The 25,982-nt window shown below is 35.7% G+C and overlaps 1 protein-coding gene across 1 annotated transcript in view; it reads left to right on the top strand.

Annotated features, from left to right (window-relative positions):
* Nucleotides 1–25,982, top strand: part of LOC115430434 (chondroitin sulfate proteoglycan 4-like) — a 76,005-nt gene that overhangs the window by 15,989 nt on the left and 34,034 nt on the right. The window contains 7 exon segments of the mRNA XM_030150435.1: nt 1,680–2,090; nt 2,174–2,295; nt 6,035–6,143; nt 9,353–10,681; nt 16,280–16,372; nt 20,084–20,581; nt 22,884–23,024. Of these exon segments, the coding sequence (XP_030006295.1) occupies nt 1,680–2,090; nt 2,174–2,295; nt 6,035–6,143; nt 9,353–10,681; nt 16,280–16,372; nt 20,084–20,581; nt 22,884–23,024 (2,703 nt within the window).

Consider the following 25,982-nt stretch of genomic DNA (forward strand, 5'->3'; position numbering starts at 1 on the left):
GCTATGTATATGCAATTTATTATTATTATTAGTATTAGTATTAGTATTATTAACAAAATAATTAAAACTGGAGTCCAGTTTTTTGTATGGTTATTGACAGCATATATTTCTGAGTCCATAAGAATGATAAAATAACCTTGTTTGAACTAAAATGGGTTGAATTAAAAGAAAATGTTGGATTTATCAAGACTATATTGACCAGATTAAATAGAATTGCATGACTGAAAAGAGACTAAAATACAACTTTCATTGACTAAAACAAGACTAAAATGTCATCACTTTTCGTTGACTAAAACTCGACGAAAACAGTCATGTATTATTCTGACTAAAATACGACTGAAATGCTCAGAGTTTCAGTCGACTTTTAGTGCAAGTGCTGTTGGAGTTGTTTACCAGCAGATGGCAGCACACAATGTTTGTGTCACCAAAAAATCCACACCTGGCATCATGGGGCAAAAGTTATCATCATGGTGAAAGTGATCCCATTTGGAATATACGTGGAAGATGATAAAGAACATGGGGAAAAAAGGAAATCACATAAATATAAAAATCTATTTGAAAAGCCTACAAAAGAAGTAGTTTAACCTTTTATAGATCACTTACAGGAATAATCTGAAGGTCAAAATATCAATGTCTTGTAAATCCAAGCTGGACTGACTGTACATATCCTGACCAAGGAAAATCAAATTCTCACTTTGTGCAGTAATCTACACCTGGCTTTTCTGCCTCCGTCCATAATAATATACATTATATAGACTAAATGTCCTCTAAAATTAACGTTTATTTGCAACATAGTATAACAAACTATTACATGATCAGACACAAATTAATTTTTGCAAAAAAAAAAATTCTCCATTTTGAATGTCTGGGGTCGCCAGAAATTTGAGATGTTAAAATGGGGTCACGAGCCAAAAAAGGTTGGAAACCACTGATTTAAGGAGAAGAAGTGGGAGTTTATAAATTCTGCTTCTTCTCACTCCTTTTCGAATATGTGTTATATGTCTTATGTTTAACCCTTTCATGCATAGTGGTCACTACAGCGGACAGTTACTTCACAGCTTTAATCTTGTATATTCATGGGTTTTGTTGTTTTAGTTCCATATCAACCAACACAGTGAACACTTACGCATCATCTCATAAACTGCACTTCATACCATTATTGTAACTTTGCTGTTCTTGGTTGGTTCTTGAGTGGAAATCAATTGTTAATATTTATTTTTTGCATATTATCTCCAAGTGAGTAATAACTAGTATTAGAATATGTTAAAATGTGAGAAAACATCAGATTAGCTGTATTAAACATGGTTTCATTTCGCTGTTTTCATATCACTTTATGATATTGGGTTTTAAATACATGTTTCTTTGCTTCAAGAATAAAATTCATGTTGTAGCTGAGTGGACATTTTTGTAACTCCATGAAAAACAGGTTAATTAAAAAAAAAAAAAAAATTCTATCACATTGTTTTTTTTTCATGCCTAAAGAAGAATAAAAACACTCAGGAAAAAAAATCTTAAGGTTCTCATAATTCATGCATGAAAGGGTTAAGTGTTTTATTTATTTATTTTCTTCTGTTTTGACATTCATATTCGAAATAAATACATCAATTAATCAATCCATCAAAGGTGTAATGTAGTTTTCACATGAAGATCTAAAGGTCTGTTTGGTTCTCGTATTGTAGGTGAACCTAGATTTTCGTAAACTGGACATCCACCCATCCCAGCTAATGTTCCGTATCGAGGCGCAGCCCATCCACGGTCATCTCAGACTGGACCTGGGCCCAAACTCTGACGGGCTGTTTAACGAGGGGCTGGAGAGGATCATAACATTAGGGGCAGAGGAGAAAGACCGGACTTTCAGTATGGTGGACCTGTGGCAGGGCCGGGTGATGTACGTTCACAGCGGCTCAGAGGACCAGAGCGACTTCTTCATGTTTTCAGTGTTCAGCAGCAACAAGAAGGAGCTTCCTGTTCTCCTGAAAGGCAGCCGTCTGCACCGCTTTGACATCAGCATCAGTCCTGTGAATGACGCGCCTGTGCTCAGTCTGCCGGAGGGAAACCTGTTCACTGTTCTGGAAAACTCCAAACGACAGGTAAGTCAAGCAGAAGTCACCCATGATATCTACCTGCATAAAAAAATCTGAAAATATGCATTAATGAATGTATAAATCTTCAGCTGACAACAGATTTGCTGAGAGTGTCGGACCCGGACAGCGGTCTTGCGGACTTGGTGTTCAGCTCCCTGGGAAACCTGAACACTGAGGCCGGGTACCTCGAACACCAGGATTACCCCGGAAGGTTAGTGCTGCATCTCATGAGGGTTTAGTACAGTGTTTCCCAACCTTTTTGAGCCATGGCACATATTTTACATTAGAGCAGGGGTGGCAAACATGCGGCCCGGGGGCCAAATGTGGGTCCAATCCAGCCCCTGGGAAGAATTTACGAAGTGCAAAAATTCAACACTTTTGAACTGAATTAAGCAAAAAAAAATTTTAAAAAATTTTGCTTGAATTAAGGAAAAAATGTTGAATTAAGTAAAAAAAATCTTAAATTTAGCAAAAATCTTGAATTAAGCAAAAAAATTTGCTTGAATTAAGGAAAAAATCTTGAATTAAGTTAAAAAAAATCTCCAACTAAGTAAAAAAAAAAAATCTTGAATTAAGAAAAAAAAAAATTTAAATTAAGTAAAAAAAAAAATCTTGAATTAAACCCAAAAAAAATCTCAAATTTAGCAAAAAATCTTGAATTAAGCACAAAAAATTTAGCTTGAATTAAGTAGAAAATCTTGAATTAAGTAAAAAAAAAAAAAAAATCTTCAATTAAGTAAAAAAAATCTTGAATTAAGCAAAAAAAAAAAAATCTTCAATTAAGGAAAAAAAAAATCTTAAATTAAACAAAAAAAAAAATCTCAAATTTAACAAAAATCTTGAATTAAGCACAAAAAAAAATAGCTTGAATTAAGGAGAAAATCTTGAATTAAGTAAAAAAAAAAAACTTCAATTAAGTAAAAAAAATCTTGAATTAAGCAAAAAAATCTTAAATTAAATAAATGTAAAAAAAAATCTTGAATTAAACAAAAAAAAATCTCAAATTTGACAAAAAATCTTGAATTAAGTAAAAAAAAACAAGCTTGAATTAAGGAGAAAATCTTCAATTAAGTAAAAAAAAAAAACTTCAGTTAAGTAAAAAAAATCTTGAATTAAGTAAAAAAAAACTTCAAATTTTTGTCTTTGTGTGCAAAAAATAACATTAAATTATGAAAATATTTACATTTACAAACTATTCTGTAACAATAAAATGTGAATAACCTGAACAAATATGAACAACCTGAAATGTCTAAAGAAAATTCAGCACAATTTGAACTCTTTTCTTCCTGTTCCTCAGTGTTTAGTGTCTTTGTAGATCTGATCCATAACGCACATGGAAAAATGAGAAGTTGAGGCTGAATATTGTTAAAATTGCACTGATTTTTCTTAAGAAATTTCAGTTTAATCAAGTTATTCACATCTTTTTTTTTGGATAGTTTATAAAAGTAAGTATTTTCGTGATTTAATGGGGGTTTTTTTTGCACTAAAACAGACAAAAATTGGGAGTTGTCATTATTTATAGGTTATTATGTTATTATTTTACTGGTTTGGCCCACTGCAGATCAAATTTAGATGAATATGGCCCCTGAACTAAAATGAGTTTGACACCCCTGCATTAGAGAAATCACAAGGCACACCACCAAACAAAAATGTCACAAAAAGTATTTTAATTGAAATATAATAGAAATCTAGTCTCAATTTACTTGGTGTGAAACCCTGGGTCTGTTTAGTTGAACACAAAGCTGACATTCTTGCAGGAATTGAATTGTTTGTGGGGGGTTTTCAGTTCCGGGGGGGGGGCAACATTGTTGTGGGATTGAGGTCTGTGTATAATAGTATAATAGAGGCTTACCCTCCTGCACCAACCCCATCCGCGGGTCTGATGAGACTGATCCGCGCATCACTAGGGAGGGGGGCATTATCAGCAGAACGCAAAGCATAGGGGCCGGTTTACTTTCACTTTCACTTTGCAAAAGGGAACAGGACACTGTTGTTGTACAGTGGATCGTTGGCATGTGCAGTCGTACGTATTTAAATCATACTGCTCGCTTAGAGTACCAGCCGGGTGAAATTGGATAATCTTCCACGGTACACCTGATGGTTTCTCACGGCACATTTATGTGCCACGGCACAGTGGTTGGGAAACACTGGTTTAGCACAGTGTTTGTCAACCTTGGGGTCGGGACTCAACGTGGGGTCGCCTGGAATTCAAATGGTGTCGCCTGAAATTTCTAGTAATTGATGAAAAATACAAAAGACTTACTAATAAGTATAAATGGTGAGTTGACAGACAATCATAATCCATAAAAGACAAACTGTGAGTCTGAAACTGAAGCACTGTGGTTCTGTTTATCTGTCAAATGTTCATTGTGGTCAGTTTCAGATGCTGCAGCTCTTTCATAATTCATAGTTTGAGTTCTTGTTTGTTCAGTATTAATTGTCAGCCTTGTAAATCCAAGCTGGACTGACTGTACATATCCTGACCAAGGAAAATAAAATTCTCCCTTTGTGCAGTAATCTACACCTGGCTCTTCTGCCTCCATCCAGAATAATATACATTATATAGACTAAATGTCATCTAAAATTAACCTTTATTTACAACATAGTATAGCAAACTATTACATGATCAAAAACAAATTAAATTTAGCAAAAAAAAAAGTCTCCCTTGAGAATGTCTGTGGTCGCCAGAAATTTGTGATGTTAAAATGGAGTCACGAGTCAAAAAAGGTTGGGAACCACTGGTTTAGCATGTCACACATCTTTTTTTCTTTTCTTTTTTTTAACCCTTTTAACACTGCCATTATAACAGGACTCGGACACACAACAGGTGTCTTCATTTTTTTCTTTCCACTAAAAGTGTCAGAAAATGTCTTTTTAGCCATTTCTTTTGCACATTTGTTTTCAGGAAGAACTACATTTTCAATATCTGGCCATTAATTATCATTGTTGCAGTTGCGGAAAAAATTCCTAGACACCATAACTGACACCACAACATGACAAAATAACTCCAAAATGTTACACATATCAAAATTAAGCTCTGTCCACACCTCCACGAGACACAAAATATTACACATCAAAAATAAACTCTGTCCAAGCCTACAGTTGTGGAAAAAATTGTTAGACCACCCCTTGTTTTCTTCAATTTCTTTTTCATTTTAATGCCTGGTACAACTAAAGGTACATTTGTTTGGACAAATATAATGATAACAACAAAAATAGCTCGTAATAGTTTAATTTCAGAGCTGATATCTATCCATTTAACATGTTTTCTTCACAATAACCAAAATCACGTCAGTTCTTACATCGGTAACTGACAAAAACAGTGCTTTTAGACATTCCATGTTTTCTTTTCTGTCTGTTTAGTCACATGATACACACAGGAGTTAGTACTTGATTGCATAACCATTGTTTTTGATGACTTTTGATGGTCTAATTTTTTTTCCACGACTGTGTAAATAATAAATGCTCAAAAGTGCTACATAAATCCAATCCATTATTATTATTATTATTATTATTATTATTATTATTATTATTATTATTATTATTATTATTATTAAAACAGTGTGTTTTAGTAAAAAAGAAAAAAAAAAAACAACTTAAAGTTTTTAGCATATTTATTAACAGAAACAACTGTGAATGTCCATAACGAAAACTTTTGAGATTGCAAAATAAACTTTCAACTCTTTTACATCTGCTCAAACATGCTTTTGGGTCTTGAACATTCAAGAACTACTGGTGCACACCAAAGTTTTTGCATATTCAGATGGACAGACAGACAAACTGATGCCAATACCCTGCAGCAGGACTGAGAGTAAAAAGGGTAAATGTTAAATAATCATGAATTAATAATCAAGATACATGTTCAGTCATATATTTATTAAAGTGTTTGAGCTTTAAAGCTAAACATAGCCTTCCTGTTGATCTATCGTCTGTCTCTTTATTTTTTCCAGGGCCATTAACTTGTTCTCATGGCATGATCTGGAGGAGGATAAGATCTACTTCGTCCACAGTGGGGCTCCTACCTCCAGACTTGGACTAAGGGTTAGCGACGGACAGAAGGTAAGTAAAGCGAACTATATAAAAGGAGGAAAGGTTACTACAGTCCATAGAAAGAAGGATTTAGACTTATTACAGGGGTTATATGTGGTGGTGTAGCAGTCCCTGGAGAAGTGGGTATACACACATTTTTAAAAAATTTATTTTAAAGTAGTCCAGAAAAACACTGTTGTACAAACAGTGACAGGTCAGACTACTCTATTTAGTTTACCCAAAAATCCATCAGTAGTATTTGCTCACTATTATAAGATTATCATGACTTGATCAGGAGCAGTTTGTGGGTTTAACTGGTCACACAAGCAGCTGCATGAATGGAAATGGAATCAACATGAGGCAAACATAGGATAACGTTAGCCTTTCATAACGTTAGCCTTTCATAACATTAGCCTACTCGCACAATTTTACTATTGGCGACAACATCTCTCCTCTAAATATGCAGTCATATAGTTTAAAACAGTGACTCATTCTGAAACCACCTTAAAACTTACCTCAGAATTATGCATTCCATGAAAGTAGGTTCTCTCAATATGTGTCACTCACTTAAAAGACGTTTATTCTGCCTTTCTTGTTCACATTTCCAATAATTGCGCTTCTTTCAATGAGACGTGCAGTGACCTGTCAATCAACTGAGGTGGAACTGGCAACTGAGGTGTCCAATCAGGTTCCAGAGGTGGACAGCACTAGTTTCCTCGGCATGACCCACCCTACTGTGCTTCTGATTGGCTCATTAGTCCTCGTGCCTAAAGTTAACCAATCTAATCAGTGAAGACAGTGAGTACTAGCCAATTAGAGGCAGAGTAGGGCGGGTCATGGCTTCACCATCCTAGAGGAAAACATGGGCAATTTGGTTGCAGATAAGACTGAATGGTGCACATCAGGGGAGATTTAGAAGTGGGTATACACAATGACTGAAAAATATGGAGGTATACTTCGTACACTGCTGTATACCCTGGACTACACCAGTGATTATATGTAGTACTGAAACTCAACAGTAGGGGGAAGTCATTTACCAGAACATACTTAGGACCAAAACCACCAACAACACTACGTATTCACAGACTGTCTCAAACACTGAATAAAGTACAAAGCTCATTGTTCTCTCATATTTGTAATGTGGTATCATCAAGTTTTGTTCTTCAAACTGAAACTCACAGCTGGTTATTTTGACCGATTGTCAAAATAACAGTGTCTCATTATCTTCTCGTGCTGCATCAGCTGATAGTTTACATCAGGGGTGCCAAACTCATTTTAGTTCAGGGGCCACATACAGTCTAATATGATATAAAGTGGGCCGGAGCAGTAAAATAATATAAATAATAGGATAAGAACTTATAAATAATATCAACTCCAAAGTCTTCTCTATGTTTTTGAGTGAAAAATAAATATGTTTACATCTATGAACTGTGCTTTAACATAACATGGACAAATATGAACGGCTTAAAAAATAAGGGCAATTTTAACAATATTTCGCCTTAGTTTATCATTTTTCTAACAACTTACAGATCACAGTGGATCTTCGAATACACAAAACATTCAGTAACAGGCAGAATATTGGTACAACTCCACATACTAGTCTGTAAATGTAAACATGTTTGTGTAATTTTCCTTTTTTTTTTTTTTTTTTTACACTTAAAAAGAAAGAGAAAAAATAACTTTTTTCATTATTTATAGGTTATTATGATAGTATTTTACTGGTCTGACCCACATTAGATTGAACTGACCTAAAATGATTTTCACATCCTTGATTGCTAATATCTTCAGTGTAATTTTTGCATTTCACAAATTCATCCCACAGGCCGGAATGGACCCTTCGGCGGACCACATGTTTGACACCTGTGGTTTACATCATAGCTCTGTTAACTTAGCTCTGTTTTTAGCCACACAGTCACAGTTAAAACCACAAATCACCTCTGTTTTCTATACGGTTTGTGTTGTCAACAGCTGCACTAAAGATCTGTTTGAAATCGAACAGTCAACGAAACCCAAAATAAAGACAGTAGAATATCAAGGGGAGCCTCATATACTTTCTGAAGTTCCCCTTGGCAAAGCAAATATGTTCAGCGCAACAAGGAGTCAGACCACCATTCTGCTGTAATGATGCTGGAAAAGACAAGTAAAAAAGAAAAAAAAAAGGAATCAAACAATCAAGGTCAGAACTGATCACTATTTAGTCTAAACCGTCAATCAACAAATGGCAACTTATCAAAGATAATAAGATTACATAATAACTTTAGATTTTTATAGGCCTCATTGTCAAATATAACAAAAAAAGAATAAATATCAGAATTTCAAATAATCTTGACTCTACCACAACAGAAAATATGTCATAATTAAAAAGGACAGACTAATTATGGTTTCACAAAACATGGAATTTAGGTATGTCACATTTGTGCAAATTAGCAATAATATGTTTTATGGATTTGTATAGATTTAGACATAAAACGTTTTTTTAACCCGTTGATGCATGAATTATGAGAACCTTAGTCAAGATTTTTTTCTCCTGAGTGTTTTTATTCCTCTTTAGTCATGAAAAAAACAATGAAATTGATTTTTATTTTTTTTTAATTATCCTATTTTTCATGGAGTTACAAAAATGTCCACTCATTTGGACACCATGTGTTTAATTTTTGAAGCAAACGTGTATTTAAAATGCAATATCAGAAAGTGATAAACTGTGTGAAAACTATGAAACAAAAGCATTTTTGATGCAGCTAATCTGATGTTTTCTCGCCTTTTATCGTACTCTAATACTAGTTCTTACTCACTTCATGGAGATAATATAAAAAAAAAAAATGTTAATTACAGTCTTATAACAATTAGCAATTGATTTACACTCAAACATGTTACTGCAGATCAGGTTTATCATGAACATAAAGTTACAGTAATGGTTTGAACTGCAGTGTATGGGATGGTGCATAAGCGTCCACTGTGTTGGCTGATATGCAACTAAAACAACAAAACCTGTGCAAGAGAACAGCTGGAGAATAACTGTCCACTGTAGTGACCACTATGCATGAAAGGGTTAAAAAAAAAACAAAAAAAAAAACATGCCATTTCAGCATCACTGTCTCACTTTTTGTAATTTTTTTTCCGGTCTCCTCTGATCTTCCTCTCCTTCTCTTTATCCACCCTCTTCCACATTTCCTCTACTTTTCCGTCGTCTCACTTCTTAACTTTGCTAATTTTTCATCGGTCTTCCCTTGTTTTTGCAGGTGAGCAACACCGTAGTTTTGAGGATCATGGCTGTAGCGCTTGAACACAAACTGGTGAACAATACGGGCTTGGAGGTGAGCCAAGGAAGAGCTGCAGTCATTTCAACCAGTCACCTCGCAGTACAACTTAATGTACCGGACCAGGCAGTAGAAGTCCGTTACGACATTATTCAGCCGCCACAGTACGGCGAGCTCCAGCGGCTGCACTCGAGCGGTGACTGGAAACCGATCATTGCCTTCAGTCAGAAACTTCTAGAGAAGGAACGCATCAGATACCTCAACACGTACCACGGCCTTCAGACTCATAGCAACGTTACCGATCACTTCAAATGCAAAATCAGCATCGGTTCACTGGCTACAGAGGAGGTTGTGTTCCGCATCGTGGTGCACTGGATCCACTTCAAGGTAACACGAAGCAAGACTGAGCTCAACGGTGTCCACGAGGCTGTTTTCACTTCTGAGGACCTTCACGCCATTTCCAAGGGTGTCAAACTCAATGAAAGTGAGCTCTACTTCCGGCTCCTAACGGTTCCTAAAAAAGGACAGCTTTACCTCGACGACCAAGTCCTACATAGGAGCTCAACCTTCAGCCAGAAGAACATCTCAGATGGTTTGGTAAAATACGAGCTCCTCAGTCGGGTCCACGATGACACCAGAGACACGTTCAGCTTCCAGGTGTTTTCACAACAGGCGAACTCCACAAGCTACGACTTCAGAATTAACATCAGAGCAGAGTCCAACGCCGTCACGGTGGTAAATAAAGGCCTCTCAGTCCTGGAGGGGGGACGGAAAGTCATCACTAAAGATGTCCTGTTCACTCACACGGCAAGTAACCGGGAGGTGGAGTACAGCATCACAGCGAGTCCAAGACACGGACACATACGAAGGATCAACCTGTCCAATTCAACCTCCATCAATGACCACGTAGTGACGTTCACCAATCAGGATATCATGGAGGAGAGGATTATGTATGTTCACGATGACAGTGAGACCAAGCAGGACTCGTTCACGTTCCAGATCTTGGTTTTCAAACCGCACAAACACACCAGCAAGAAGGAGGACAGACACCCGGACGAGCACATGTTTAATATTTCGGTGCAGCTCGTCAACGATCAGAGACCTGTCAGGGTGGTCGATAAGGTTTTCCATGTGGCACGTGACGGTCAGAAGTTGGTGACTGTCAATGATCTTCGTTACCGGGATGACGACTCAGACTTTGAGGACAGCTGGTTGGTTTACACACGGAGGGGGATCCCAATGGGGGATCTGGTGCTCTCCAACGATACCAATCACAAGCTCTATGAGTTCACACAGCGGGACCTGGAGCAGGTTAGCATGAAGTTTGGCCTCAAAAACCTTTCCCTAAACTCAGAAAAAAAAGTTGGGACAGTATGGAAAATGTGCAGAAACAGACTAAATTTGGGTGCTTCTATGAAACTGGACATGGGGCTAAAAATTCAAACCAGATGTAGATTAATGTTTTGAAGCAGATTTGGAAGCACTTTGGGTCTGTTTGAAAAAGAAATACTCACTGAGATAAGAGAGAAACTATTTTTCAGATAAAACACATTTTTATATTATTATACTTAATTTTTAATACAAAAATCTGCATGTAACACGGTCAAAAGGACACGAAAATTACACGCTATTTTTTGTAAATATCTTTTTATTTTGTCACAGGTACATTTTGGGAATTGAACTAATTATACAAGGCAGAGTGTTTCACAAAAATGACCGCTTTTGCAAAATCATTTGCGATGTATTTGTGTTTAAATGTTCAGGTTCTGCATGTAACATGAGTGGACACGATGGGTTCCACACCAAACCTGGAATGAGACTGAGATTGATGAAAAACCCAATGTGTGGATTAGAAAAACCACTAGGATCAACACATTTAACACAGTGTCTTTATTTATAGTCTATATAAGACCATTTACACACATGTTTTCGCATCTAATGCACTGACACCTAGGGAGATTTAATGTTCATATTTGGGTCCTATTTTTGGACCCAATATTTTGTCAAAAATTCATTAACTTCGGGATGGCTCAGAACAAGAGTATAAAAAAAAAAATTACTGAGATAAAGAAACTATTTTTCAGATAAAACACATTTGTATAAAAATCTGCATGTAACATGATCAAAACGACACAAAAATGTGCTACTTTTTTTTAAAAAAAATTTAATATTCTCTCACAGGTGCATTTTGGGAATTCGAAGTAAATATGCAAGGTGGAGGGTTTCACAAAAATGACCGCTGTTGCAAAATCATTTGCAATATATTTGGGTTTAAATGTTCAGGTTCTGCATGTAACACCAGTGGACACGATGGGTTCCACACCAAACCTGGAATGAGACTGAGATTCATGAAAAACTCATGTGTGGATTAGAAAAACCACTTGGATCGACACATTTACCACAGTGTCTTTATTTATAGTCTATAGAAGACCATTTACACACGTTTTCACTTCTAATGCACTGACACCTAGGGAGATTTAATGTCCATATTTGGGTCCTATTTTTGGATCCAATATGTTATTAAAAATTCATTAATTTTGGGATGGCTCAGAGCAAGAGTATCAAAATAAATACTTACTGAGATAAAAGAGAAACTATTTTTCAGATAAAACACATTTTTATACTATTATACTTCATTTTTAATACAAAAATCTGCATGTAACACGGTCAAAAGGACACGAAAATTACACACTACTATTTTTTTTTTAAATATCTCTTTATTCTCTCACAGGTACATTTTGGGAATCAAACTAATTATACAAGGCAGAGTGTTTCACAAAAATGACCGCTGTTGCAAAATCATTCGCGATTTATTTGTTTAAATGTTCAGGTTCTGCATGTAACATGAGTGGACACGATGGGTTCCACACCGAACCTGGAATGAGACTGAGACTGATGAAAAACCCAATGTGTGGATTAGAAAAACCACTGGGATCAACACATTTAACACAGTGTCTTTATTTATAGTCTATATAAGACCATTTACACACAGGTTTTCGCATCTAATGCACTGACACCTAGGGAGATTTAATATTCATATTTGGGTCCTATTTTTGGACCCAATATTTTATTAAAAATTCATTAATTTTGAGATGGCTCAGATCAAGAGTATAAAAATAAATACTTACGGAGATAAAAGAGAAACTATTTTTCAGATAAAACACATTTTTATACTATTTTACATTATTTTTAAAACAGAAATTTGGATGTAAAACAGTCAAAAGGACAAGAAAATTACACACTACTATTTTTTTATTTATTTATTTATTTATTTTACATTTTTGAATATTCTCTCACAGGTGCATTTTAGGAATTGAACTAATTATGCAAGGCAGAGTGTTTCACAAAAATGGCCGCTGTTGCAAAATTATTTGCGATTTATATGCGTTTAACTGGGCAGGTTCTGCATGTAACGCAAGTGGACACAATGGGTTCCACACCAAACTTGGAATGAGACTGAGACTGATGAAAAACCCACATGTGCGGATTAGAAAAACCACTGGGATCGACACATTTAACACAGTGTCTTTATTTATAGTCTGCAGAAGACCATTTACACACATGTTTTCACATCTAATGCACTGACACCTAGGGAGATTTAATGTCCATTTTTGGGTCCTTTTTTTGGACCCAATATTTGATTAAAAATTCATTAATTATGGGATGGCTCAGAACAAGAGTGTAATTTTTTTGCATTTAACTGAGATTTATTTGTTTGTTTGTTTTGAATTTGCATTAAAACCAAACAACAAAAGGATTATATAAAAAAAAGTCCAACATTCGAAAAGGAGCAGGATGAAGTTTAATTTATAATCTCCCGCCCCCTTACCCCATCCTTCAACCTACCCTACATTTCTACACAAAACACATAATTGCTGTACATATCAAGCATAGATTGTCCATTTTGCAGCAACATTTCACATTAAAATAAACTCTGTCCTTTTCGGTCATCATTAGGTCCATCCTGGGGGGAAATATATCTACATTTACCTTTTATTATTGGGTCTAAAAAGATGGAAAAGTGACAGATACTAAAATAAACCCAGTTTCACAGAAGCACCCGTTTACTAATTGACTTGTTTTGCATTGCAGACAGTGTGAGGACCAGATACTGAATGCTTTGTCTGGTCAACCTGACAGAAATCAGACACATTTCTATTATATGACGGACCAGCACTGATACCTCCAAGATTAAAAAAATGAAATGAACTTCTGGAAATACTGTTAACATAAAGCATCTTTTAGACATTTTGATGTAACTACATATTGCAGTACTTGACATAGACCGCCAACAACATAATGTGGTGCCCTGTTCTGTCACTTACAGATAAATTATGGTTATTTAGAGATTTTCAAACCTTTGAATGTTTTTTTTTTTCACCCCAAATCATAAATCGCTGGTCCTTATTTGTTTCATAAATTGTTTTTACATCACTTGTTTCAAACACATCAAAACACACAAAGTTTTTGCCTCATTACTAGTCCTAAAATCTCAACATTGTTTGGAACAAAACACAGGTCTGCAATGAAAAACATGTCCAAATGAATCCAAATTTCTTCTTTAATGTGCAGTTTTCATATTGTCTTAATTTTGTTTGATAGATAGACAATATGTAACAAAAAAATTTACAATCAGACTTTCCGCAATGATAACTTTCTAAATAATTAAACGATCTACACTGTAAAAAAAATAATCCTGTTGTTTTTACAGGAAAAAACTGGCAGCTGTGGTTTCCAGAACAATACTGTAAAAAAACATATCCAACTGTAAACATATTTACGGAGTAACATGTAGATTTAACATTTTAAACATGTAGATTTAACACTGGATTTAACTGGTAAATGGACTGCACTTATTTAGCACATTTTCTCCACCTTCATGGTGTCCAAAGCACTTTCCAAAACCACCAGGTCCAACTGGAAACAATTTAGGGTTCAGTGTCTTCCATGGACACTTTAACATATGGACAGTCAGAGCCAGGATTCGAACCATCAACCCTTTGGTTACACTGGTCTACAATTTTTTAGAAATGATTTGCTTCAGACATTAAATGTGCTAAATGTTACGTATTTTAATAAGATTAGTTGGAAAATAAATGACAAAAGTGCCGGTTTGCTCATGTTTTCAAGGTATACGATTAAGTGTTATTACACATATATATTGGTTTATGTACATTTATATAATAGTTTTATAAATCTTCCACTAAATAGAACCTGTAAAGTGAATGTATTCTAATGTGCAGACAGTGTTTTGAAGTAGATCTTGTAGCTCTGAGACAAATATTCCTTTTGAGTCAAACCCATTCTCTCGTTAATTCTTGAATTTCACATTTTGACCCAAGGCTGTATCTTGGAAAGTTCAGCCAACCAGCATTTTTGACTTGATTTTTCTTTATCAGTGACTCTCATGTGGTAAAATTTCATGACTTTTATTCTGGAGGCATTTTCCTTGTAGACCAGTGTTATAGGACGAGTCGCTCTACCAACTCCACCAACCCATTAATTTACAAGTTTAAAATGTTAAATTGTAAATATTTACTTTTTTAAATAACTTTTTTATTAAAAAAAAAAAAAAAAAAAGCAAATGGGCTGTTATTTCAACATTATGGTCTTGCATTTTAAACGGCACCACATTGTTTTTGAATTTACAGTTTTATTTTCTAAAAACAACAGAAATACATCATCTCTACATACAAATCTGGTTTTGTTCACATACTCTTCCTGTAAAAACTACAGCTATATTTGATTTAATCGTTAACACAAAAATCTTTTCAAATAAACAGCTTTGCTTTGTATTGTCACTTAGTTTTTTTTATGTTGCAATTTTACAACTTATTGGTATTAATTCTACAGTCATTTTTTACAGTGTAAATACTATTTCAGGGTATGAAACTATAACTTGTTACCGACATCTTGCAGAAAACCCCATTTAATTTGGTTCAGTGGTCACGGAAAAATGTGGGTCTTTGTAAAACATGTCATGGGTTCGTTTCTTCCAAGTTCAGCTCTTGCATGCTCTAGACATCCATATGAATGACAATATTTAGCTCACAGCTGACAGGGCAACGAACAAATGAATTCAAATTCTGTGCATAACATTATATCAATGGTGTGTACTCGTGTGAGGTTTTGTTGTTGGAAGATGTATTGATCTGTCAATTACCATTTTGCATTTGTTCCCCAAGAAGCTAGCATCTGTTGACAAAAATTTCATTTGGATTCTTACCGTTCCAATTCTCAAACTGCAAATTCCTTATGGTTGGTCAGTAACTAACTCCTGCACAGAGAACATTCATTGTGTTAATAATAATTTAATATCTTTTTTTAATCATTCATTTTCACACCTTACCAACGTTTGCAAAACTCAGAAATCTGCTTCCTTTTTCATTTATTTCATTATTCATTTCATTAGTTGAAAATGAAAAGAAACAAGCAGTCAATTTTTCAAAACAGATATTTTTGTGCGAGAACACAATGAACACAATGGACAACGTGTCTCCTTGCAAAACTTGGAGGGAAGGGACTTCTGACATGTTTTACAAAGATCCACATTTCTCCGTAACCACTGAAGCAAATTAAATGTGGTTTTCTGCAAGATGGAGGTAATAAGTTATATTTTCATGCCCTGAAATTGCATTTTGATCGATTCACTATTTTTAAAGTTATCATTGCAGAAAGTCCGATTGCTATTTTTTTTCGGGACATATACGCTATGTCTTTAGAATGACATTCAAAGACGAAAATAATTTTAGTTTAATGTGTGAATGAATAATGAACTGCCCGGTTTGTAGACTGACAGAGTAGAAATTATAAAGCCTTGTAAAAAAGTTGAGTAATGATGTTATGACTAAAACAGTGAGTCCATTTGTTGCCAAACCTCTGATACTCTTGTCTCTTCTATCCCTGCAGAAAAAGGTCCTGTTTGTCCACAGAGGAGTGAGTTTTGGCCGTTTTGTGCTTTTTGTGACTGATGGGAAGCATTATGTTTCGACGCTGCTGGAGGTGATTATTCTGTTTTGCATTTCACCGTCTCATTTAGCTTTACAGTCCTTTCAGTTTAGACATGTTTCCTCCTTTTTGTATTTATATTCCCACACAAAGCATGTTTGGTACTCAGTGTTTTTTTCTTGGTGAACTGTAGCGCTTATACTTTTAAATTATTTACTTTTTTTATAATGAGAGATGCAAAAAAAAAGTCTCATAAATTATTCCCAGTCTAAGGTGGTCAGGTGGACAGGTTTGGATGTGGGTCAGTGAAACAAGGGGCAGCATTAGATGGCCGTGCCCAGGTCGGCTGCAGCTGCAATGGCACTAGATCAGGGATGTCAAACTCATCATAGTTCAGGGGCCACATTCAGCTAAATTTAATCTGAAGTGGGCCGGACCTGTAAAATAACATCATAATAATATATAAATAGTGTCAACTCCAAACTTCCCTCTATGTTTTAGTGTGAAAAAAGTAGGATTACTTTATGAAAATGTTGACATCTACAAACTACCCTTCAAAACCATGTGAATAACATGAACAAACTGAATAAATAAGTGCAATTTTTACAATATTATGCTTTAGTTTATCATTTACAGACATAATATTGTTAAAATTGTACTTACTTCTCTTAAGACATTTCAGGTGGTTCATGTTTGTTCAGGTTATTCACAGTTTTTGCGAAATTATACTTTGTTTTAGTGTAAATATATGAAAATGTTTACATTTACAAAGAGAAAAATTTGGAGTTGTGAGTATTTATAGGTTATTACCGTAGTATTTTACTGACCCAACCCACTTTAAATTATATTGGTCTGAATGTGGAAACTGAACTAAAATGATTGTTAATGTCTTAGTGGAATTTTTGCATTTCACACACTCATCCAAAGGGCCGGACTAAACCCTTTGGTGGGCCGGATTTGGCCCCCGGGCCGCACGTTTGACACCTGTGCTCTAGATAGTACCGTGCAATATTTTAGAATATAGTTAGATATTTATCCTTATTTATCTTTTATTCAAGTTTTTCTATTTTTATTTTTAATATGTATATTTATCCTTTTATATAAAGAGTGTCATTGTTCTTGTTGTGCACTGAGCCATTGTATTGTAATTTCATTTGGATGGAAATCTTAATGACAAATAAAGTCTGTCTAAGTCTAAGTCATTAGATCCATGTTTCATAAACATAGTGTGCAGTGGCTGATGCTGTAAATCACGGCTGTCAAACTCATTTTAGTTCAGTTCCACATTCTTTTATTTTTATATATATATATATATATATATATATATATATACTTTTTTTAGATTTTAATTCAGTTATTTAATTCTGTTCCGCATTCAGCACAATATGATCTGAAGTGGGCCAGACCAGTAAAATAATAACAGTGAAATAAGTAAAATTACCTTGTGAAAGTGTTTATTTACATGTACAAAGTTTCCTTAAAAATGTGAACAACATGAACAACCTGAAATTTCTTAAGATTCTGAAGTGCAATTTTAACAATATTCTGCCTCAGTTTATCATTTACACATGTTCATTAAAACTAATAGATCACAGTGGATCTATAAATACACAAAACGTTTAGTAACTGGCAGAATATTGTTACCCCCCACCCCCCCCCCCCGCCCCGAAGGGGAGGCAAGAGTTATCATTTTTGGTTCAGTCTGAATGTTTGTTTGTTTATTTGTTAACACTCGAGCAGCAAAGTATTTGGTTGGATTCATACCAAATTTGGGTTATAGATTGCCAGTGATCCAGAATAGATCTCATTATATGTTGGGAACAGTAGGACAGAGTTCAAATTTTTTATGAATTTTTAAAATCTTTTTTTCCCCATTTACTTAAAATGGGCGAAATTTCAAATGTCTGTAGCAGCAAAACTATTGGTTGAATTCATACTAAATTTGGTTTATAGATTGCCAGTAATGCAGAATAGATGTCATTACATTTTGGGAAAAGTAGATCTATGTTTCAAATTTTTTGGAATTTTTAAAATATTTTTCCCCCCTTTTACTTATAATGAGCGAAATTTCACATCTATAAAAACATCAATTTCGTTACAATTTACTTCAAACTTGGCACCTATATAGAGGTAATTGATATGACATCAGCACACACATAGACGTAGTGACATCAGCTGGATTGATGCCAAAATAAACTACAATATGTGTTGAGGGGCGGGGTTTGTTGTGCCTGGAACCACTTGTTAAAATTGCACTGACTTCCCTTAACCCTTTCATGCATGAATTATGAGAACCTTAATCAAGATTCCTGAGTGTTTTTATTCCTCTTTGGGCATGAAAAAAAAAAAGCGATTGAACATTTTGTTACGAACCTATTTTTGATGGAGTTGCAAAAAATGTTCAATCAGCGGGACACCATGTGTTTAGTTTTTGAAACAAAGAAACATGTATTTACCAGCATACCGTGTGAAAACTATAAATAATTTTTACAAAAATATTGCTAATCTGATATTTTGTCACATTTTAACATACTCTGTTACTAGTTATTGCTCATTTTATGGAGATAACATGAAAAAAAAAAATTTTTGTTAAAAAAAACAGTTAATTACAGTCTAATAATAATAACAAGCAATTGATTTGAACTAAAACATGTCAGTACAGATCAGGTTAATCAAGAACAGTAAAGTTACAGTAATGATATGATTGTCAGTGTATGGGATAATCCACTGTGTTGGCTGATATGGAACTAAAACAATAAAATCCATGAATATACAAAAGAACAGCTTTGAATAACTGTCCACTGTAGTGACCACAATGCATGAAAGGGTTAAGACACTTCATGTTGTTCATATTTGTTCAAATTATTCAAATTTTTTGTGATAAGATAGTTTGTACAGGGTGGGGAAGCAAAATTTACAATGAACATTTAGTTGTTTTTTTCTCAGCAGGCACTACGTCAATTGTTTAGAAACCAAACATATATTGATGTCATAATCATACCTAACACTATTATCCATACCTTTTCAGAAACTTTTGCCCATATGAGTAATCAGGAAAGCAAACGTCAAAGAGTGTGTGATTTGCTGAATGCACTCGTCACACCAAAGGAGATTTCAAAAATAGTTGGAGTGTCCATAAAGACTGTTTAGAATGGAAAGAAGAGAATGACTATGAGCAAAACTATTACGAGAAAGTCTGGAAGATACTATTAAAGAAGAATGGGAGAAGTTGTCACCCGAATATTTGAGGAACACTTGCGCAAGTTTCAGGAAGCGTGTGAAGGCAGTTATTGAGAAAGAAGGAGGACACATAGAATAAAAACATTTTCTATTATGGAAATTTTCTTGTGGCAAATAAATTCTCATGACTTTCAATAAACTAATTGGTCATACACTGTCTTTCAATCCCTGCCTTAAAATATTGTAAATTTTGCTTCCCCACCCTGTAAATATCAACATTTTTATGTAATTTTACTGTTTTACACTAAAACAAAAGAGAAAAATTAGTAGTTGTCATTTTTTATAGGTTATTATGATAGTATTTTACTGGTCTGATCCACTTTAGGTCATATTGGTCTGTATGTGGAATATGAACTAAAATGACTTTAAAACCCCTGATTGTTAATATCTTCAGTGTAATTTTTGCATTTCACAAATTCACCTCATGGGCTGGACTGGACCCTTTGGCGGGCCGTTTTTGGCCCACAGGCTGTATGTTTGACACCTGTGCTGTAATTAATTGATTCCCTTCTCTGATTGGTGCAGGTGATGGCTCAGGATCCTTACCTACAGGTGGAAAACAACACAGGCCTTATGGTCCAGCGTGGCGGAATGACACCCCTAACTTCTACCAACCTCAGCGTCTTCAGCAATCTTGACATCCGAGACCCGCAGGAAGTGACATATGAGGTCTTCATCCTGCCTAAACATGGCGTCCTCTGCTTTAACGATAAGGACCGCGATACTATCACAGAAGAAGATGCAATTTCCATATTCACCCAGAGGGACTTGGTAGCGGGTCGCCTGGCGTATCACCACGACGGCAGCCACGATTTGTCAGATGTGTTCAATGTGACGGCGAGAGCAAGAGAAAGGACCACAGAGCGGCGATCAGATGCAGGGAGGAGAGAAGTCCACCTGGACATAGGAGTGTCTGTGAAAATCTACCTGGAGAGTCACCAGAGGCCGCCGACAGTCCTGAGTAACAGTCCACTGGTGGTGGCAGAGGGACACAACGCCACCATCAGCAAGGAACATTTAGAGGTATTATCTCAGTGGTTCCCAAACTTTTTTGGCTCATGACCCGATTTCATCGTCACAAATTTCTGGCGACCCCAGAACAAGGTTCTAATAGTTTTGGATTTTTCATTTCATTTTTCATTAGTTTCATTAGTTTAGTTTTATTTAGTTTTGACTTTTTTTCTCTAATTCAGTTAGTTTTAATTTGTTTTTAGAGCAGGTTTGCTAGTTTGTATTAGTTTTCTTTTTTTTTCTAAATGCTTAGTTTTAGTTTAGTTTTAGTATTAATTTTAGTTTTGTTGTATGTTTTATCTTTTTCGCCATCATGCAGTGGCGGCTGCTCGTCTTTCAGACAGGGGAAGTTCATTGTTGGCTTACATAAAAAAAAAAAAAAAAAAAAAAAAAAAGAATTAAGAAAATGCTCAGTGACCTTATCGTACCAAGTAGGTGTCTTTCCCAGGGACTGGACCAGTGTCCTCTCAATATCATCAGAGCTGGGCGGCCTACATTGCCTTGGCCCAGTGTGTTGTGGGTGTTAGACTTCAGCCATTTTTAAACAAGAGATGCTCCTTTCACTCCGACCTAGCCGGCAGTTTGATTGATTTAACTATCTACAAAATGATATTAAACTCGAACAACAAATGATTAAATTATGTAACTGAAACAAGAAAACGCTGCAATTATGTTAAATTGAAACAAGGAAGTACAATGTGTGTGATTTATTTACAGTGCAAGAAATGAATGAGTAATTTCGTAGTAGTTTCTCTCTTGATTTCACAGCAGAATGTGCGACGGTATTGAACTGAACTGTGTCAGTGAAGGAGGAGATCTGAAAATAGCTGTCAATCAAATGGGATTCAGCCTTTCGACCGATCCTCCAATCAGCATGTGGGATTCTGGCGTCCAGCCCGGCCGAGCTCCGCCCCCAGCTCCATTCACCCCCAGAGACGCCTGGCATCCGGGGGCGGGACAACATTGTGGCATTTATCCAATTACCGTCCAGTTTTGACGCAATGAAAAAAACTGTTCCACTCAGTCCCACTGAAGCCCAGAGACGCCCGCAGTCTACGGACAAATGCACTGAGCAGAGATCGAATGAGAAAATAGCGCAACGGGAATGTATGAGAAGTGAACAACATCGCGTCCGTCGGTTTGTGATAAAGCTGATTCTGAACGAACTCGTCTTTGAGATGAACGTGTTCTAACACATTTGTAGTCAATAAAATGTCAACACAACTGTACATATGTAACCATTTAATTTTCGTAATTTTAGGGGAAGCCGGGCTTCCACTGCAGTCTATGAGAAATCACCACTGCCGTCATGTTCAAATAAATCCCAGACAGGACTCTGCTGCTTTCTCCCAACTTTAGTCTCCATGTTTCCAGGTAGAGTGTGGACCAGAAGACAACTCTAAATGTCAAGTGACAAGAAATGATGGACCGTGAAGTGCCATATGGTGCCGCTAGTTAAAATTGCTTGAGCAAAATAAATCGATTTTATATCAATCCAACATTGACAAAGACGAAAACAAAGGGAATTTTATCCATAATTTTTATATGTTTTAGTTAGTTTTGTAAACACACAATGCAGTTTCAGTTAGTTATTGTTTTTTTTCTTTTAATTATAGTTTTTATTTATTTCAGTTAACGAAAATGTTTTTTCAATTCTAGTTTTCGTCATTTCGTTAGTTTTTATTAACGATAAAAACCTTGCCCCAGACATTCAAAGCGGAGACATTTTTTTTTGCTAAAATTATTTTTTTTTTTTTTTTTTTTCTAAAATTTGTTTTTGATCATGTAATAGTTTGCTGTACTATGTTGCAAATAAATGTTAAGTTTAGACGACATTTAGTCTATATAATGTATATTATTGTGGATGGAGGCAGAAAAGCCAGGTGTAGATTACTGCACAAAGGGAGAATTAGATTTTCCTTGGTCAGGATATGTACAGTCAGTCCAGCTTGTATTTACAAGGCTGACAGTTAATACTGAACAAACAAGAACTCAAACTATGAATTATGAAAGAGCTGCAGCATCTGAAACTGACCACAATGAACGTTTGACAGATAAACAGAACCACAGTGCTTCAGTTTCACACTTACAGTTTGTCTTTTATGTATTGTGAATGTCTCTCTCAACTCACCATGTATTTTTATATTAGTACATTTTTTTTTTTTTTTTAATCAATTACTAGAAACCCCACGTGGGGTCCCGACCCCAAAGTTGAGAAACACTGTATTATCTGAAACATTTCACTAAAAGATGGTCAATTCTGATCAGCCAAAGCCTAGACAACCTGAAAAAATGACACTATCTTTTTCTACAGGTGGTCCATGAAGACAGTCAGCCATCAGAAATAGTTTTTACTGTCCAAACACCCCCCTCAATGGGCTTCCTGCGGAGGATTTCCCGTGACAAGAGGCATAGAAAGAACAACGGAGACCAGCACTATCAACACTTCTACCAGGTTTACAAGTTCACACCCTATAAAACAGAGGTGTCAAATGTACAGCCAACACCTACATGCAAAAATTACAGTTATATTAACCACCTAAGATCCAGCTATGGGTTTTCTGTCCACATTTGTGGACAAGAGTTTCACAACTTTATACCAAAAAAAAAAGAATAGAAAACTGTCCACTACAAAGGACATTCCATAAAAATTTTAAAAACTGCATCTGAAAAAACTGTTGCATCATGATGTTTCCAATATAGGCACTTATTTAATAAAAAACAAAAAAAGCGTGTACTTTGCTTACATTTCCTGGGTCTTAGGAGGTTAAAAGTCAAAGGCGTTAAAATCATCTAGTTCAGGTTCCGCATAGAGACCAATATGGTGTCAAACAGCTCAGACGCATAAAAAAAATAACATAATAACTTAAAAATAATGACAAATCTGAATGTTTCTTTTTGTTTTAGTGGAAAAAAAAGTAACATTACCTGAATATGTTTACATTTACAAACAATCTTGTCACAAAAAAAATGTGAATAACCTGAACAAACATGTACAACCTGAAATGTCTTACGAGAAATAAGTGCAATATTCTGTCTGTTACTAAATATTTTGTGTATTTATAGATCCACTGTGATGTGTAAGTTGTACATGTGTAACTAATAAAGTGAGGCAGAATATTTTTAAAATTGCACAGATTTTTCTTGGGAAATTTCATGTTGTTCATGTTCGTTCATGTTATTCACATTTTTTAAAGCAGTGTTTCTAACCTTTTTGAGCCGCGGCACATATTTTACATGAGAAAAATCACAAGGTACACCACCAAACAAACATGTCACAAAAAGTATATTTACTGAAATATAATGCAAATCTAGTCTCAGTTTACTTCCTCAGTGTGAAACCTGGGCCTGTTTAGTGGAACATAAAGCTGATATTCTTGCAGGAACTGAAGTAAGATGTGAGGCGTTTGGAACTAGAAAGCTGAGAGGGGTACGTCAGCGACCCCTCAGACTGAACCCCAGCTTCCGGATTGAGACCCATATAATAAAGGCATATGCCCCCCAACCCAATCCAAGGGTCCGCGCACCTCTAGTGTGGGGGGTTTATTAACCTTTTCATGCATGAATTATGAGAACCTTAATCAAGATGTTTTGGTTCCTCTAGGTATTAAAAAAATAATGCGATTGAAAAAATTTTTATGAAGCTATTTGTAATTTAGTTGCAAAAATGTCCCCTAAGCTGGACACCCTGCCTTTAATTTTTGAAGTAAGGAAACATGTATTTACTGATACTGTGTGAAAATTATGAAATAAAAACATTTTAATGCTGCTAATCTGGTGTTTTCTAACATTTTAACATACTCTAATACTTGTCGTTACTCACTTCATGGAGATAATATGCAAAACAAACCAAAAAACTTTTTGTTGTTAATTACAGTCTAATAACAATAACAAGCAATGGATTTACACCCAAATATGTTAGAACAGCAAAGTTACAGTAATTTTATCAATTGCAGTGTATGGGATGATGCGTAAGAGTCCAGTGTGTTGGCTGATATGAAACTAAAACAACTAGAAAAGCACTCGGAGAGCGCAGACCTCCACCAAGGCAGATTAGTCTCCACCCCTGATCACCACCAAAATTTAATCATTTGTTCCTTGTGCCAGTATCAACATTTCTTGAAATTTTCAGCCAAATCCGTCCATAACTTTTTGAGTTATTTTGAACACAGACAGACAAACAAACAAACAAACAAACAAACCAATGTCGGCAAAAACATAACCTCCTTGGCAGAGGTAAAAAAAAATCCATGAATATACAAGAGAACAGCTGTAGAATAGCTGTCCACTGTAGTGACCACTACGCATGAAAGGGTTAATAGAACGCACCACATTGGGGCCGGTTCACTTTCATTTTCACTTTGCAAAGGGAAACAGTTGTTGTAGAGTGGATCATTGGTGCATGCAGTCATACAGATCTATGTCACGCCACTCACTTACACCAATCAGGTGAAATTGGACCATCTTCCACGGCACACCTGAGGATTTCTCAGGGCACAGTGATTGGGAAACACGGAATTAAAGGATAGTTTATAGACAAACATTTTCCTTAATGTAATTTTACTCTTTTCACTCTAAAACATAGTGTAAAGTTTGGAGTTGACTAGGGTTGGGTAAAAAAATTGATGTGATCGATTTTGGATGGATTCCATTTTCATTTAGCGTAATCAATTAATAGTGGATGAGACTGATGTTTCAGAGCAGGACCGCGAGTAAATGACCTGGATGCAGCCGACAACTGACTCGTACCCGCAGTGCAGAGGAACTGGCCGGCGGAGGCGGGTCGCAGAAGCCGGTCGTTCTAGAAATATTAACTTGGATCATCTATGGCTGAGTGTGGAGTTAGAGGAATAGTAAAGCGGAAATCATGAAGCTCCGCCCACCCTACCCCTCCAGTGAGTTTCTTGTACCTAGGACCCAACATGATTCTGTTTCAGGGGCGCCAAATTGGTGTCAGTGCCCCAGGGTGATAGTAATGTGCCTTAAGGCTAGAAGCACCAGCCATAAAACAGAATAAGATGACGAAGAAGTCTGTTCTGAGCCACTGTAGAAATATGGTAATGTTTGTGTCCTGTTCATTATTTAAGATATCGAATTGAATCGAATTGTGATTAATCGCTTCAGAACCTTATGAATCAAAATTGAATTGACTGAGGAAACTGGCCATGATTCCCAGCCCTAGAGCTGACATTATTTATATGTGACTATTTTATTATTTTATAATATTGGGCTGAATGAGGCCCCTGAACTCAAATGAGTTTGACACTTCACTCTAAAACACAAGTGTCAAACATGCGGCGCGGGGGCCAAATCCGACCCGCCAAAGGGTCCAATCTGGCCAGGATGAATTTGTGAAATACAAAAATTACACTGAAGATATTAATCAATAGTGTAAAAAGCACGTTATTTCAGG

This window comes from Sphaeramia orbicularis, chromosome 12, assembly GCF_902148855.1.
Source record: "Sphaeramia orbicularis chromosome 12, fSphaOr1.1, whole genome shotgun sequence".
Lineage (NCBI taxonomy): Eukaryota > Metazoa > Chordata > Actinopteri > Kurtiformes > Apogonidae > Sphaeramia > Sphaeramia orbicularis.